The sequence below is a fragment of the Nannospalax galili genome, unplaced genomic scaffold, assembly GCF_000622305.1.
Source record: "Nannospalax galili isolate Female #2095 unplaced genomic scaffold, S.galili_v1.0 scaffold132, whole genome shotgun sequence".
Lineage (NCBI taxonomy): Eukaryota > Metazoa > Chordata > Mammalia > Rodentia > Spalacidae > Nannospalax > Nannospalax galili.
Genome location: NW_008332644.1, coordinates 2,893,231 through 2,911,658, shown reverse-complemented (window position 1 = coordinate 2,911,658; position 18,428 = coordinate 2,893,231). Strand labels below are relative to the sequence as shown.

Below are 18,428 nucleotides of genomic sequence, written 5' to 3'. Positions count from 1 at the left end.
GGAGTGGTATAACTGGGTCAAATGGTAGGTTCATTTGTAGTTTTTTAGGAGCTCTCCATACTGCTTTCCATAGGGGTTGAACCAGTTTGCAGCCCCAACAGCAGTGGATGAGTGTTCCCCTTTCCCCACATCCTCTCCAACATTTGGTATCATTTGTTTTCCTGATCTTAGCCAGTCTGACTGGGGTGAGGTGAAATCTTAAAGTGGTTTTAATTTGCATTTCCCTAATTATTAGTGATGTTGAACATCTTTTAAGATGTTTCATAACCATCTTTACTTCTTCTTTTGAGAACTCTCTGTTCAGCTCCTTAGTCCATCTTTTAATTGGGTTGCTTCTTGTCTTGGTTCTCTGTTTTTTGAGTTCGTTATAAATTCTTGTTATTAAACCTCTGTCAGATGTGTCGCTGGTGAAGATTTTCTCCCATTCTGTGGGTCTTCTGTTTACTTCCTTGGTTGTTTCCTTTGATGTATAGAAGCCTTTTAGTTTAATGGGGTCCCATTTGTCATTTCTTGCCCTTGTTTCCTGAGCAATTGATGTTCAGTTTAAAAAATCCTTTCCTACACCTATATCTTGTAGGTTTTTCCCAATGTTTTCTTCTAATAGTTTCAGAGTTTCAGGCTTTACATTGACATCTTTGAGCTATTTGGAATTGACTTTTGTGCAGCATGAAAGTTAGGGGTTTAGTTTCATTCTTCTACAAATGGAGATCCAGTTTTGCCAGCCATTCGCTGAACATGCTGTCTTTTCTCCAGTTACTGTTCTTGGCCCCTTTGTCAAATATCAGGTGGCTGAAATTGTATTTATTCATATTGGGGTCTTCAATTTTGTTCCATTGGTCTATGGGTCTATTTTTTGTGACAACAATGTTGTTTTTATGACTATAGCTCTGTAATACTGTTTTAAATATGGTATAGTAATCCCTCCGGCATTGCTCTTAGTGCTCAGGGTTGTTTTGGCTACCCGAGGTCTTTTGTGCTTCCATAGGAATCTTACGATAGTTTTTTCCAATTCTGTGAAAAATGTCTTGGGGATTTTGATTTGCATTGCATTGAATCTGTATATGACTTTTGGCCCAATCCATGAGCATGGGAGGTCCTTCCATCTTCTGATGTCTTCCTCAATTTCTTTCTTTAAAGAGTTAATATTTTCTTTGTAGAGCTCTTTAATGTCTTTGGTCAGGTTTATTCCAAGGTATTTTATTTTTTTTGTGGCTATTGTGAATGGGAGGGTTTCCCTGTGCTCTTTCTCTGACTGCTTGTCATTGGTATATAGAAAGGCTATAGACTTTTGTAGGTTAATTTTGTAACCTGCCACTTTACTGAATGTGTTAATAATTTCTAGGAGTTTGCGCGTGGAATTTTTGGCGTGCCTTAGATATATTATCATATCATCTACAGAAAGGGATAATTTGAGCTCTTCTTTTCCAATTTTTACTCCTTTAATTTCCTTCTCTTGTCTTATTGCTCCTGCAAGAGTTTCAAGTATTATATTAAAGAGAAGAGGGGATAATGGACAGCCTTGTCTGGTTCCTGATTTCAATGGGAATGCTTCCAGTTTTTCTCCATTTAGAATGATGTTGACTGTGGGTTTGTTATATATGGCTTTAATTATGTTGAGGTATGTTCCCTCCAGTCCAGTTCCCTCTAGGACTCTGGCTTTTTATGACACCTAAGCTTTATCTCTTCTCTTCTCTTCTCTTCCTTCTCTTCTCTTCTCTTCTCTTCTCTTCTCTTCTCTTCCTCTCTCTCTCTCTCTCTCTCTCTCACCTCCCTCCTCCCTCCCCAGTTTAAGTACCCCCATTTTCCTTGATAATACATGTCTCCTATTATACCCTCTCTCTTGAGTTCCTTCTTCCCCTTTACCCCCAGGGTTCCTTGTGTGTATCATGATTAATTTTGTGTGTCAGTTTGCCTGAGCCATGGTGCCTAGATACTTGGTCAAACATTATTCTGGATATTTCATTGAGAGTGTTTTGAGATGAGATTTTCATTTAAATTGGTAGAGTTTGAACACAGCCATTTGCCCCTCATAATATAGATGGGCCTCATGTAATCAATTGAAGTGCTTTTTAAAAATTTTTTATTTTATTTTATGTGTATGAGTGTACTGTCTACATGTATGTAAGTGTACCCATATCATGCAGTACCCAGGGAGGTCAGAAGAGGGCATCAAATCCCATGGAACTGGAGCTATGGATGATTGATAGCTGCCATGTGGGTACTGGGGACCAAACCCGGGTCCTCTGCAAGAGCATCTAGTGCTCTTAACTACTGAGCCATCTCTCCATTAACTTTCATAACATCAGTTCCCCCTGGTTATACAACAGACTGCTTTTGATCTTCAACTATAATTCTTCCCTAAGTTTTCAGGCTGCTAGCCACCAGAGTCAGATTTTAGACTTGGTAAATATAATTCACCAGTCAGTTCCTTAAAATAAATCAATTTATCTGTGTCTCTGTCTCTGCCTCTCTCTCTTTCTCTCTCTCATTACTATTTCTCTGTTGAGCTCTGACTGACACACTGTACATGGACAAGTCTCTCCTATTTTCTACACAAATTACCTGACATTTGAGAAAAGCCCCAACGCGGAAGGTTAGTGACCTAAACAAGTGGACAAAAGAAACTCAGCAATGGGCAATCCAGGAGGGAAAGAAAACTACAAAGAAGCTGTGATGAATAGTTGTAAATAGGAAGCGGCTGTGCTTTGGGGACAAGAGGGATTGGGAATTAAACACATACTATTTTTTAAACGTGGAAATTTTTGGATATCATAGTCAGATACTGTAGAAAGCAGACAGAAATGAACAGTAGTAGTAGAATATATGAGGAGAATAGAGTCAATTTAGGAGCTCCAGCATCTGACAGTTGGGATCTCTGGTAAGGGATGCCACAAAATGATAAGGAGGAAATTTTAAGAAATGTATTACAATAATACACTCTACAAGTAAGAGACATGTGTGGCCATATTGGAAAAAAACCCACCAAGTTGTTGAAAAAAATCCACATCACGTCTATCATTGTGAAGGCTTAGATTTTCAGAGAGAAAAAGAAAACAGTCCATGAACCAAAGTTGGACATCAGAATGTCATTGGACTTCATAACTGTTTCATAGAAACAGTACCTTCCATGTCCTGAGTCAAATTGATTGCCATCATTGAGTTCGAACAAAGTTATCAATTAAATGTTCTACTCTGGGAGAACAAAGATTAAGTTTTTAAGCAGCTAGTCTCAAAAAATTTAATTATCCTACACTGTATCTGAGGAAGCTTCCACAGTATGGAGCCTACCCAAAGAATTAAATTCACTGAACACCAATACAGGAGAACCAGGAAAAGTTGCCCAGTGCATAGTGAGGGGGCAGGATCTTGAGGAAACTAGCAGATGGAAGTCTCAGAACAGCCACTGTATGCAAGACTTGGAAAGCAATCGCAGTAAGAGAACAGAGAAAGATTTGCATAGGCAAGAAAAGTCACAGTTGATGAGACTAGGGAAAATTTCATTGAGAAACTTTATAAATCTGTTGGTGAGTGTAAAATGCTTAGATGCCAATTCAAAGAAAACTAAGCAAATAAAAAGGTAAGAAAGTTACTACAGTGAAAATCAAAGGCTATAAAAATACGTGTGAAAATGTCAAAATTAGCATATCTCTTCTATCAGCAGCAAGCAGTATTGTATAGTTTAGCCTGGAAAGGACTCAATGGATATCACCAAAAGGAATGATGAGAAAATTCTTTGGGGCTTTTAGAAGAGGGAAAGTAGCCTATCTGCTAGCCACAATGGAAACTCACAAATGAAGTCTAAATCAGTGGGTTAAGACATAGTCATGCATACGTTATACATGAAATATGGAGGAAATCAGAAGAAGCTACACACATGTGTATACACACACACACACATACACACAACAGGAGCACTGATTGTTTTTAATAAAATGCTTTCTAAGTGTGTGTGTGTGTGTGTGTGTGTGTGTGTGTGTGTGCGTGTGTGTGCACGTACTTCTGCTGTTTTATTTTTTTGAGACAGGGTCTCATGTAGCACAGACTGGCCTTAACCTCCCTGTATCATGGAAGATGGCCTTGCACTCCTGATCTTCCTGCCTCCACTTCTGAGGTAGGATTAAATGCATGCATACTTTTGAAACTATTATCTGCATAAGAATTTTAAAAAATATTTTATTTATATTTTTATTTTATGTGTATGAGTGTATTGCTTGCATATGTGTAAGTGGACCCATGTCATGCAATGCTTGTGGAGGTCAGAAGAGGGCATCGAATCCCCTGGAACTGGAGTTGCCAGCAGTTATTAGCTGCTGTGTGGGTGCTGGAAATTGAACCCAGGTCCTCTTCAAGAGCAGCCAGTGTTCTTAACCACTGAGCCCTCTTTCCAGCCCTGCATAAGAGTCATTTTAAAGTACCATTTAGTTATCTGAAAATATACTTCAGGAACTGTAGTTCAAAAAACAAATCTAGTACATTCTCTAAGTATATCCCAGGAAAACACTTAAAGGTTTTCTATGTAAATTTTTAAAATATTAAAATGGATTTTCTTTAGAGAAGTTTGGAAGCATCAGCATCCTTAAATTGTCTTTTATTTATGTTTAACAAAAATCTTTCGGTTAAAGAAATGATATTTATTTTATGTAAGAAAATGACATTTTTTTTTTAAAAAAAAAAGGGGGGGATGGGGGTGGAGAGATGGCTCAGAGGTTAAGAAAACTGGCTGCTCTTGCAGAGGACCTGGGTTTAGTTCCCAGCACCCATATGGCAGCTAACAACTGTCAGTAACTCTGGTACCAAGAGATTGGATGCCCTCTTCTGATCTCTGTGGGCATTGTATGACACAGGTGCACTTACTTACATGCAGGCAATACACTCATATACATAAAATAAAAATAATAAAATATTTTTGGATAAAGAAAAAATATTATATTGTAGCTTTAATAGAATAATCAGAAATTTAAAGCAATATTTCTGTTTAGTTATGGGTAATATTGACATCCCATTTGGAAATTTGCCCTCAGGATCAAAAATTAAGTCAATGTTCAGAAACTGATTCTCTATACCAGGCTTTATCAATAATTCAGATTTGTGAGGGCTTGTTAATATATAATGCTAAAGACATTTAATTAGCCTCACTTGTAATTTGCTACCACCACATTTTTCATGAGAAATCTCTATAGTACATTGAGACCCTTTGAGTGTTTTGTTTCAGTACTTTTATTAAAGATAGTGTCTCAAAAAAAGTAAATATTTTCCGAGTGTTTCTAGTCCTAGCTCTTTAGTAAAACTTTAACATAAATTTGGTTAATTATAATATTATTGAGTGTTTTTGATAAGAATAACTATTTTATACAAATTATTGGATGAAGGAGGCCAGCAAACATTTTTCTTTGTTATACTATGATTATCCTATGAAGAATCTGAGGTTAAATAATTTGCCTAAAGTAGAAAAAATCCAGTTGTTAGATTTGGGAGATGTGGCCCTTTTAGGAGGCATGAGCCACATGGAAGGAAATCAAAGCTTAGTATTTAGACAAAGGAAAATTGCACAACAAAATCTTTCGTAGTTCAGCGTTCACTAGAGAGACAAATCAAATCTCTTCACATTCTGTAGGATGAATTTATTTCAAGTTGTTAGTCTCAGTTTATCAAAAAAAAGGTAAATAAATTCAATATATTATAGCACTTAATACACTCAAGATTTTAAAGAGTTGAAACAAACAAAGGTCTATGTCTGGGAGTGTTCAGCCATAAATGAGACACCTACATCACAGCCTCTCCTCCCAGGGATCAGGGATCATTGCAGAAGAGGCCACAGAAAGACTGTGAGAGCCAGAGGTGGTAGATGAATACAGGTAATCTGTATTGTCTGGACACAATAAGGCAGTTGGCACATATAAACCCATAGCACTTATGACTGCGACGGACCAGCCCAGACCAGGGCAGTTCAGTCCAACGAGAACAGGGTCATCAAGAGGGTGGACAAGGAGTCGGCGAATGACAAACAGACACAAAGGAGCTTGATGAAAGTCTGAGTGTATTTTTACAGTTGCAAGGTTTGAAATATATACAGCAAAGATTGCAAAAGTTCATCATCAGCGTGACTGTTCTGTAATTAGTCACCTTCTAAGATTTTCAGTAAAAGTAAAACAATTTTGCCAGCCCTCATGTATAGCCAAAACACATTTCTCTATCTTATCAATCTGGTACTAGTCAGCAAACTCCTGCTTTATGATACTATGGTTTCTACTACAAGTTTTTATTACGTACTCAGAACTCTGCTTAGTTTTGTGTTTTCAGGTCAGAATGACCTTAAACCACCAAGTACTTTCAATATCAACTGTGCATGATATCTCATTTTTAACTATTTGATAACATTCTTTGCTTATTTGTAGTGAGCCATCGGGCTTCTAAGTCATTCTTTAACCCCTTAGATCTTAAAAAATCATCCCATGTTAGGGACCTATGAAACCATCTTTCCCAGCTATTTTTCCAATCCTTAACTACAGTCTGTAGTTGCCTTTTAATGCTCTCTTGTTGATCTTTTATCAAAAGACACCAAGGTGGTCTTAATCTTGCCAATTTATCCATGAATTGTAATGAATACCAAGAAACCCTTCTTCTATGTAATGAATAACAAGAAACCCTTCTTCTATCTATATTTATCTATCTACATTTTTCTTCTAGAAATTTATTATTCCCTGGACTTTCCAGCATTAACTCTATTTAATTACTTCTCACTATGTCAAAAATATCTTTCATTAAAATATCTTTCATTAATAGTGGTGCATCTGAATTAGGATGATTAAAGGATTTCAATAAAGGCAGTGACAGCGGTGTCAAGGACACCAGGTGCTTTCTGGGCCCCTGAAAGTCCATGATACAGTGACAGTCAGAAAGATAATAGCAAGTAAAAGCATGCCAAGTACACTGCATGTTTTTTAGCACAGCCAATTCCAAGAGGCAACCTTCCTTGAAGTTCCAGCCTCAACCCACGGAGGATCTCACGCGGGCTTCATTGGAGATGGCGTGACATATGACAGCATGCACAAGACTTGTGCAGACCCAAGCCAGACAGGGGCCCAAATGGATCTGGGAGGTGGATTATTGAGACTCGGGTTTGCTTTGCTCATCAGGGAACCTTGCCTTGGGGACAGGGATACTGGATCAGCGACAGAGTTACAACTCTGGGACTTGTGCTTTCCTTCACAACAAGCCAACTTTGCTCTCTAACAGCAAGCTTACACACCAAAGAGGGCCTAATGGGTACATGCAGGGTCCAGTGTGCATGTAAAGTTCAATTTAGACAAAGACAAAGGGCACCCATATTATGTGTCACATAGATTGATCAGAGGGTGCTTTGTTAAAGACCAGGGAATGTGTCAAAGCTTATTAACTAAGATATCTTCATTTTAATTGCACACATACTTGGTATTATTGATTAGGTTGTTTTTCACCCCTAAATCAAGGAAGTCAAGATGTTTTTCTTAGAACAAAAAGGCTGTAAACTTTTAACTTGGCTCGTTCCCTTCTGCTAGTCATTGCAGTGTTCCCCATGACAGGGCTGTGAGACACTGTTTTCAGTGCTTTGCCCCTTTTAGCAGAGGCTGTAGCCTGCTTAATAGTTCAGGCCCGTTTTATCCTGAGTCCAGCCATCTTGGTCTCCAACAGTGGACAGGAAGCTGCAGCCCTAGCTGAGACTCTGGACATTTGATGGAGGAGAGTCAGTTTTTGTTGCTGGTATGATGCCTGCTAGGTTGACCAGGCTCCAAGGGATAGACCCACACCCACAAATATTTAAGAAATAATAATAGAGGACATGAAGGATAAGAACAGTAGGTTGGGGGAATGGGGGCAGGATCTGAATTTGGTCAAAATACATTGCATGAAAATTTCAAATCAGTACTTTTTTTAGAAGTCTAATTCTGGAAAAACAGGATTAAATTCTAATTTTCTATTTTCATCAGTATTACAAGAAGTTAATGCTTTATAAGATTAGCTGTGCTGCAATGATTTTTTAAAAAAATAGTTTCTTTTGTGTTTAAAGCCAGAAGCAAAAGTGGATCAAGAAACCTTAACAGAAATGGTGAAACCTAGCATCGATTATGTGCGCCACAAAAGATTCCGATCTGGAAATTACCCATCTTCATTGAGCAATGAGACAGACCGGCTGGTGCACTGGTGTCATGGTGCTCCCGGGGTCATCCACATGCTCATGCAGGCACATCAGGTGAGTGCATCTTCATCATCAGAAGTATCTACAGCACAAATTTCACCAAGCTTTGAAACTGGTTCTGGAAAGCCCATTGGATGGCTCACTGAAAACTATTCTTTCAGATTAATCTTCAGTGTGTGTTTGTGTGTGAATGTGGGTACACATGTGTCAGAGCATTTGTGTGGAGGCCTGAGGACAGCCTTGGATGCTGGTCCTCGGCTTCCACTTGTTGAGACAGGGTCTTCTCGTTTTGTGGTTGCGTATGCGAGGCTGGCTGGCCTGTAAGCCTCTACAGATTCCCGTCTCTGCTGCCCTACTAATAGTAATTCTGAGAGCGCAGATACACACTATTGATGCAGGCTTTACAAGCATTCTGGGGATCTCAACTCAGATCGTTATGCTTGTGTGGCAAGTGCTTCACCTACTGAGCTGTCTCTTCACTTTCTAGTTTTTAATTTTTTGATTTGTTTTGTTTTGTTTTGTTTTGTGAGACAGGGTCTCCTTGTAGCCCCAGCTAGCTGGGAACTGGCTCTGTAGACCAGGCTGGCCTTGATCTCACAGAGATTCACCTACCTCTGCCTCCTGAGTACTGGGATTAAAGTCACGTGTCACCACATGTGACTAGTTTTAAAATTCTATTTATTATTCTCTGTGTGTATATGTTTATGTGTGTGTGTGTTGCATGCTCATGTGTATCAGAATGCACGTGTGTGTCTGTGTGTCTGGAGGCCAGAGGTCAACCTTGGATGTGGTACCATCCATCTTGTTTTTCTGGGGTTTCTCACTGGCCTGGAACTTGCAGAATAGGCTAGGCTAGCTGGCCAGGGAGCCCCAGGGACCAGCCTCTCTCCACCTTGCCAGTGCTGGGACTTAAAATTCCTAGCAACACTTTCTTAATGTGAGTTCTGGGGATCAAACTCATGTTCTCATGCTTGCAGAGTAAGCATATCACCAAGGTTCTCTTCCCAGTCCTAAAAATTTTTTAAAATAATGTTGTAACAAAATAAATACAAAGTTTATTTCACTGTTCATCACCACAGTGGTTGTGTATGTGTGTGTGTGTGTGTGTGTGTGTGTGTGTGTGTGTGTGTGTGTGTTTTACCAGAGTTTAAATGCATGAGTGAAAGAAACATGTAACAGAATAGCAATGTTTTCATTTTAATGAGTGTGCAGTCTTATCACCAAATGTTTTTATTTGTCTTGATGCCATTTTATAGTCTTGCTTGAATAACCTTTTATCACTGGATTATTAATTGTAATTATCCAAGACTTTTAAAAATTTAGTTTAGAATTGTTATAGAATCACTCACGGAAGATCGGAGCAGCACTCGGGTTTTTCTGTGGCTTTATTAGAGAGCTGACAGCACTTTTCTGGTTTCCCATTAACACCAAAATACTCAGATAACAAAAGCTATGAGCATTCAGAAGTCACTGAGGATTTACGATTTTTTTTTAGTATAATACAAAAACATGTATTCCTTAAAAATCAAAAGATCTTACATATTCATCTTTTAATGAAAACATAATTCTGTTCAAATCACTCCCTCCTTTTGATATGTTAGAACAATTGTAACTTCAGTGACATAGAGATGTCTTTAATACTGTTTCCAACAGCAAGGCGTGATCATAATACTGACAGTACAGTATTATCTCATAGTCTAAATTATATTAAGCTAGTGTAGCTTAGAGAACCAGTGAGTTTAATGGGACTGTTTACAGGAGCATAGGCAACTTGCTGGCAGTCTTTCCTAGCAACTATTAACTGTGTATTTACCTTTGGGGACAGGTGGGGCTTCATGAGTCCTCCTCCCTAGCAACCATTAACTGTCTATAAATCCTCGGGGAAAGGTGAGGCCTTATAAGCCCCTTCCCCCTCCCTGGCAGGAAGCTAATGAGCCCAATCTTGTGCCTAAGAGTTGAAGAGAAGGGCAGCAGCTTGTCATGCCTGGAGGACCAAATTTCATAGCATGCAGTATCTTAGATGGTCTCTAAAAACGGACTAGGTTTTAACAGTATTCCATGCTGTTTGTGGGGTTATAAAAGATTTTCTAACAAATTACATCTGTGGGCCCTGTAAATGGAAGCTATTTCACGTGTTCTCGAATGATAGATCATGGGTATGATAACAAAGTCTCCCTGTTAGCACACATTTTGAGCTGTGAGCATTAGCAATTTATGCAGTTTTATCCACTAGAAACAAATACCATCACTGGAAAATTAAATTATATTTGGAAAGACTAATGTGATGCTCAAGGAAACTACAGGGAAGTCATACTTGTGATCACAACATAATCCTTTTAGTGGATTCGCCACTAAAAGCAGAATATAACACACCGTTTCATTCTGCATCTACATGACTGCCCTGAAAAGCCCAGAATAGAAATGCTCCGTGGTGTTACACTCTGTGTGGGATGGGGGTGTGGTGTGTCTCTGTGTATCTGTGTGTCTCTGTGTGTGTGTGAAAATGCTTTCATATAAATTATGTTCCTGTTGCCACAAAATCACAACTCTCACCTCAAAGGGGATAAGAGATAGTTTATTCTGGAGCCAAATATGAGTGACCGTTGCTTGGGAACACAGATTCAGATTACCCCAAATTCCATGTTCCAGCATAGTGACAGCTTCATGAAGTTTTTATAGTAACAGGACAAAGAAATCATAAATCTAGGCACTTTTCAAATACATTGGTGGAAACATTAAGTAGGCAGATACAGCGAAAGAGAAATCTCAGCTATAGGTCTCAGATGCATCTGATAGCACTCAGCCTTTTTGGTTGTTGGAAGCTGGTGGTCTGCTAAGTTAATACATTCCAACAGATTTTTATCTGTTAGTCACAGGATGTTAAGTCAGAAACAAAGGTGGGCGAGGAGTGGCTATTTAGAGAGCTAAAGATGGCCCAAGATAAATGGTAATTAGGTTCTGGACCTGTAGCAACATTACAAACTCTACACCATCACTGAAATTCTAATAAGTTGATCAGACTTTGTAGTTTTTTTTTTTTAATTTATATATTTTTATGTGTATGAGTGTATTGCCTATATGTGTATAAGTACACCCATGTCATGTGATGCCAGCAGAAGTCACAAAAGGGTGTTGGATTCCCCTGAAACTGGAGTTATGACAGTTGTTAGCTGCCATGTGGGTGCTGGGAATTGAACCCAGGCCCTCTAAAAAAGTAGCCAGTGCTCTTAACCACTGAACCATCCCTCCAGCCCCTCAATCTTTTAAAGATTCTGATTATTTCTTTGGGTTTTTGGTTTGGTTTGGTTTGGTTTGGTTTGGGGGTTTTCTGTTTGTTTGGTTTTTTTTTTTTTATTTGAGGCAGGGCCTCCCAGCTGGCTTGGAACTTGCTTTGTAGCTCAGGCTGACCTTTTGGTCTCAGAGATCCACCTGCCTCTGCCTCCAAGTGCTGGGACTAAAGGTGTGCAACACCACACGAAGCTTAGATTCTTATTATTTCTTCATTTGAAGCATCATTTATAAAAACATGTGTCCTAGTCCGCTTTCTGTTGCTGTGATAAGCACAGTGACTCAAAGCAGCCTGGGGAGGAAAGGGTTTATTTGAGTTACAGTTTACATCAAGGGAATCCAAGACAGGAGGAGCACTGATGAGCCACTTGCTTCCTCCTGGTTCCTCCTCTGCCAGCATTTTTATGCAGTCCAGCCCACCTGCACTGTGCTCAGTGAGCTGGACCCTCCCCCATCCATTAGCAATTAAGGAAAATGCCCCTCAGGCCCACAGGCCCATCTGACCCAGAAAACTCCTCAGCTGAGGTTCCCTCTTCCCTGGTTTGTCAAGTTGCGCTGAAGCTAAATATCTCAGCCTGCGTGGTTTATCACACTGCTTTTTGGTTGTTACCTTTTTTCTATTATGAATAAGCTGCTGTGACTATTCTTGTGCAGGTCTTTCCATGGCCTTGTGCTTTTATGTGTTTGGAGTTAATATTTAGAAATAGAATTACTGGGTAACAAGATACATGTAAGAAGCTGCTAGAACTTCCCCCAAGTTGATTACTCCCTCCTGCATAGCATCGAAGCTCTAAATGCTTTCTGCCTACTCCCTGCCTTGCGACCACTTGTGCTGAGCTTCTTTTGACCTTCGTTGTCCTGGTATTTCATTGTGCTTTTCTTTTGTATCTTCCAGGTGTCCAGCAATGTTTCCTGTGCTTACAGACCATAAGTTATATGTTTCCCTATTGTTTCTTCACACCACTTACCCACATTGATTTATTTTCCCTTTTATTACCAAGTTGGAATTATTCATAATTCTGGTTAAAATTCTGTCAGAAATGTATATTTTTAAATATTCTTTATTATTTTTATTTTATGTGTATGAGTGCTTTGCCCACATGTATGTAAGTGCACCATATGTGTGCAGTGCCCACAGACACCAGAAGATGGTATCAGATCCCCTGGAGCTGGAGTTACAAATAATTCCTCCCATTTATAGTGTACCTAATTATATTCTTTATGATAGTTCCTGCAGTTAATAATCCTTTCAATTTACAGCTGGCGTGGTGGTATCCGCCCTTACTCCTAGCACTCAGGCAGAGACAGGTGGATCTCTGTGAGATTGAGGCCAGCCTGGTTTCCAAAGCAAGTTCCAGGCCAGCTGGGGCTACAGGGAGACCCTGTCTCAAGAAAACCAACTACAATAATAATAATAATAATACTTTCAATTTTGATAAATTCTATTAATTTTTTTCTTGCAGTTGCTGCCTGCGTCTTATCTAAGAAACCTTGTATACACTAAAGTTACACAGATACCATCCTAGAAGGTGTTTGCTTTCAGATTTTGTATTTAGGCTTCTCTTTAAGCTTTATTTATACATGAGGGCCTTTTCTTGTCCCTTACCATAGGGATATCAGATTGGTCTTATACGTTGAGAACTTTCATTTCTGTCACTTAATTGATTTCATATTTTAATAAAAAATAACCTGAATGAGGTTGGACTCCATTCTGGAATCTGTTTTGTTACTTTGCTTATTTATCTTTTCAATTTTATAATGTTTTTCTTATGTCTGCTTTAGTGTAAGTTTGGAAATCAAGTAACTTGAAACCTCCAATTTCATTTTTTTTTTCAAAATCACTTTGAATATTCTACAGCTTTGCATTCACTTATAGCTTAGAATCAGTTTGTCAACTTAAAGAAGAAGCTGATTGTGCTTATGAGGATATCAATTCGGGTACAGATGACCTCTTAGTAACGAGTCTTCCTATTCACAAAAATCTTTATTTTTTATCAATAGCATTTTATACCTTTTGATGTACAAGACTTGCACATCAGTTATATTTATTCTTTTTAAAAATATTTATTATTTTTATTTTATGTGTATGAGTGTTATGCCTGCTTGTAGGTAAGTGCACCCGTGTCATGCAATGCCTGCAGAGGACAGAAGAGGCTGTTGGATCCCCTGGGTCTGGAGTTACGAACAGTTGTTAGCTGCCATGTAGGTGCTGGGAATCAAATCCAGTTCCTCTGCAAGAGCAGCCAGTGCTCTTAACCACTGAACCATCCTTTCAGCCCCTCCATGCCTGTTTTAAAAAAGCAAAATCTAATCCAGGTGTGGTGGCCCATGCCTTTGATCCCAGCACTCAGAAGGCAGAAGCAGGGGGATCTCTGTGAGAGCAAGGTCAGCCTAGTTCACATAGGCCAGCTAGGGCTATAGAGAGTCCTTGTCTCAAAACAAAAATAAACAGAAACCTCAGAAAAAAAATAAAATAAATCCATATAGATTTTTTATATGGAAGAAAGGTTGGTATTTGTCTTTCTGAGTCTGCCTTATTTGACTGAACTTGATGATCTTCAATTCTGTCTCTTTTCTCTGAAAATGACATAACTATGCTCATCTCTGTAACTGAATAAAACTGCACACACACATTTTCTTCACTCGTTCATGTTTGTTCTTAACCCTGATACCGTTTCAGCACTTAATGTGCTATACTTTTCTATTCAGCAAGGGAAGGAATTTTTCTCAGTCAGCATCGGAAGCATCTTGTAACACTGTTTTGCTTTCTCACTGTCTAGGTTTTTAAGGAGGAAAAATACTTGAAAGAGGCTATGGAGTGCAGTGATGTGATTTGGCAGCGAGGTCTGCTCCGGAAAGGCTATGGGATCTGCCACGGGACCTCTGGGAATGGCTATTCTTTCCTGTCCCTTTACCATCTTACACAAGATAAAAAGTACCTGTATCGCGCTTGTAAGGTGAGAGCACATCTATGCACACAACTTCTGAACTTCCCTGAAGAGGACCCACAGCACAGCTCCTGTGAACCTGTCCTCAGTCTGTGGCTCAGCCTTTGTTTCAGCCTGTTTCTCCGGCACCCTCTGTGCCATGGTGTCTGTGTCTGTCCGATGAGGTTAACGAACATGAAGGTTACTCTGAAGAACACAAGTTCTGGAGTCATACCACCTGGTCAGAATTACTGTATGTAAGCTTGGTTGGTTGGTTGGTTGGTTGGTTGGTTGGTTGGCTGGTTGGTTGAGAAAAGGTCTTACTTAGCGCAGATTTGCGTTGGTCTTGGTCTGTGGCTCAGAATGATCGTGAACTCCTTGTCCTCCTGCCTCCAGCCACCAAATGCTGGGATCATAGATCTGTGACATCATGCCTGGCATATGTATATGCTTTATGACTTTGAGTATATTTACTCTTCATTCCCCAGTTTATTTGAACATGGGAAAAAATTACTACCTACCTACCAAGGCTGCTTCAAGAAGAATGAATTGTGATAATGTGCAGATTGTCTATGATTGTTTCTGGCTTAGTTCTTCATTGAATTGCATATAACCACTTATACTTGTCTTTCCAAGTTTATAGAGCCCTGCAGCTTTGACCCTGCCTGTTCCTCCCTCGTCTTCAGCTCATCCTACACTACTTTGTAGCTACCACACTGGACCACACTGGTCCTCCCTCTTAACAGCCTGGAGTGGACCATACTTGTGCCCTAAGCTGTTATTAGCTCTTTGTTTCAAGAATGCAGTTTCCCCTGCCGTTTTCATGGCAAGTCTTTATCATTCCATTGTTAACTATGACATTCTTCAGGGTCTTTAAGACTACCAGGTGGAAGAATCCCTCATCCATTTGTTGATTATTTTGTTTCTTTTTTCATCCCAACCAGTGACATATAAGTTCTATGATCTTACTTGCCTAAGTTACTCTTTACTGTACCCACAACAATAGCACATGACCCCAAATAGAAACAACTAAACAACTTTGAATACATGAAAATAAGTGGCACAAAGCAAGACTGGGTAATGTTCACTAGTGTTCATATTGCTATACATTTTCACATGGTCTAGTTATTTGAATACGCTAAAAAAGATTCGAAGGGAATACACCAAAATGTTTACGTGACCCTTGACAGATGGAAACATTATGGCTTGCATTTTTATATTGTTTTGACAGTGAACACCTGCAGCCATTACGAGGCTTCTTCTCAGTGCTAGTAGGGCAGACGTTCCCCCTTTTGGTTTTCCTGAGAATGTGTGCATCTGTAAGGTGCCCACACTGAGACTGACCACTGGATCTGTGGAAGCATGTAAAGGAAGGCAGATGTCAACCTGGTTATGGAGGTCAGAAAATGATGTCTCTGGCAAGACATGAAGGACAGCTAGCAATCGGGCAAATAGGGCATGAGAAATGTTAAGAACTACCTGCCCAGTGGCCTGGAGGCTGAGACACCCAGGAGAATGATATAAAGTTCATGGTTAGTGGGTCAAGGGATCAGGTCAGACCAGGAACAAGAGACAGAAGAGACGTGATAGTAAGTAGGATATTAGGTGATTGGGTAAATAGGGAGAACTTGAAAAGCCTTTATGAGGTGTTTTCAAAGATGGTATTCTGCAGGTCAGTTAAGAGGGGAGTGGCCTAGAGCATACATTCCTGGCACAAAGCCACAGTCAGGAAACATCTTAGTATGTCCTGGAAACAGCATTTCAGTGCTGCTGGATGCCATGGGAAGAGTGTGTCCTAAGACTTCAAGTCAGACAGTTTTCACAGAGGCCAAAGAAAATTGGTCCTTTATTAGTGAGTTTTCAAACGTGGTTATTTCTGAGCTCCATTGTGACCCACTCTAGACCATATAAGTAAAGGATCCCTGTTTTCAGGATCCGCACATGATTTTAGTCATCAACCAGCACTGAATACTGCTTTGGGAAATGAAGGGTTCATGTTGGGACTCCTCTTTAGGAAGACCACCATGGATCTGGTAGGAAGAATGAGGAAGAGCTTGGGTTTCTCCACACTGGTGTTTGTTTAATCATTAATGGAGAAATGTTAAGTTGCATACCAAGGCACTGAGGAAGTGATTTAGACACACTTATCATGTAAAACCTACAGAATTTAGGGCAATTTTTTAGTGTGGCAAAGATAGAAATATCTGAGTTCATATTCTTATCTTGCAAAGAAAACTAGGTTGATGGTGACCCAAACAAGCTGAACAAGTAAGCAGATTTGGAAAGCAGAATGCAGAATAAGCTTTACTTTACATGTATTGAATTTGATATTGTTTATTATGTAATATTATTAGCATAAAAAATGACAAAATTATGTCAGCTTAAGCAAAACAAAAGTCCATTATAATACAGAAAAGCCTAAAGAAGAAACAAGAGAGTAAAAGGTCAAGGAGACAAAGGAAAGAACAGATATCCAAGGGCCAAGGTGTTTCCACGAAGGGGAAATGTTCAAGCAGCAGTATGTAAGGCATTAGAGATGAGGATGCAGAGGATGAAGAGCATGTGAGCAGAAGGTCATGTGATCTAGGAGTGTAATTGGCATATCCAGGCAAAGGGAGCCAACAGCCAAGTCTGAAAGCAGTTTCAGAGCCAGTGCTTTTTAATTCAGTTGTAGAAGGAACAGGCTGCTGTTGAGTTGTAGTTTTCTACTTCAGGCTTCCCATCAGTATTCTAAGGTAGATGTCACCTACAGGAAAGGAAACAGGTATGGAAGGGTCCCTAACATTCAGCCTCCTAAGGGATGCTGGCCCTGCAGTGTAGCCCAGAGCCCTGGAATCACTACTGACAAAACTGGCCTCCTTGATTCTTATAAATTCATTGATGTGTCTTTCTTTTCAGTTTGCAGAGTGGTGTCTAGATTATGGAGCTCATGGGTGCCGCATTCCAGACAGACCCTACTCCCTCTTTGAAGGTAGGAGCATGAAAAATAAAACTATTCATTTAAACATTTGGGCTGGTGAAATTGGTCCCTCTGTCTCTGATAGCTAGCAAAGCATATTTGATTTTGCTTTGGTAATAGTTAAAAATTGAAAGAAGAGTGAAAAAAATTAATTTATAGCTGAAAATGATAGCAAGCCTTCTTATCTTGCCTACATTTTGCTCCTGTGAACATCCTGCAGATAATCCTAGGACTTCTGTGAAGAGCATGTGCAGAGAACCTGAAGGCTTGTGGCTCACTGGGAGACAGCTCACTCCTGCATGTCATCTGAAGTACTGTACATAGAACACCTATGTGTTCACAGGAAGCTTAAATAAATAAATATGTTTAAGTTTGTAAATTATATAAAGAAGTATTAATATTATCAATTAAAAGGAGTAATTAGATATGCATAATTAGAAAAAATAAGAGTGAATATTGAAGAGAATTCTGAAAAGAAAGGAATAATAAGGTTGTTGGGTTGAAAAATAGAATGTAATTGACAAAAAAGAAAACACCAATGGGAGAGGGAGAGAGAGAGAGAGAGAGAGCTAAATGTTTTTATATTTCTCTATGTGCATGTATGTTGGCTAACTTACAAACCACAGTGAAAAGACTAAATGGCTTTAAGATAAAATGGTGCTAACTTTTAATCATTTAGAACCACATCTTATAAATCTATCCCAAAGGAAACCAGAAGTAATGACTGAAGTATTTTAAGTCAAGTGGCTAGGCATTGCTTTTCATCAATGCCTTTTCTGAATCAACTGAAGTCGTAAGGAAAAGTACTTCTCAGAATAGTCTTTAGTTGTTTCTGTCATAAAAATGTGTATTAGCCAGGACCCCTGTTATACATAATGACATTTCAACTCTTTTTCTTTTCTCTGTGAATTATACATTTTTTTAACTTTAGTAATGACTGAAGTATTTTAAGTCAAGTGGCTAGGCATTGCTTTTCATCAATGCCTTTTCTGAATCAACTGAAGTCGTAAGGAAAAGTACTTCTCAGAATAGTCTTTAGTTGTTTCTGTCATAAAAATGTGTATTAGCCAGGACCCCT

General features: G+C 39.2%; 1 protein-coding gene across 2 annotated transcripts in view; it reads left to right on the top strand.

Moving 5' to 3' along the window:
- Positions 1-18,428, top strand: part of Lancl2 (LanC like 2) — a 61,794-nt gene that overhangs the window by 32,104 nt on the left and 11,262 nt on the right. For both annotated transcript variants that reach the window (XM_029560861.1, XM_008827550.3), the window contains exons 6-8: positions 8,048-8,230; positions 14,245-14,421; positions 17,290-17,362. In XM_029560861.1, coding sequence (XP_029416721.1) covers positions 8,048-8,230; positions 14,245-14,421; positions 17,290-17,362 — 433 coding nt within the window. The remainder of the gene's footprint in view (positions 1-8,047; positions 8,231-14,244; positions 14,422-17,289; positions 17,363-18,428) is intronic.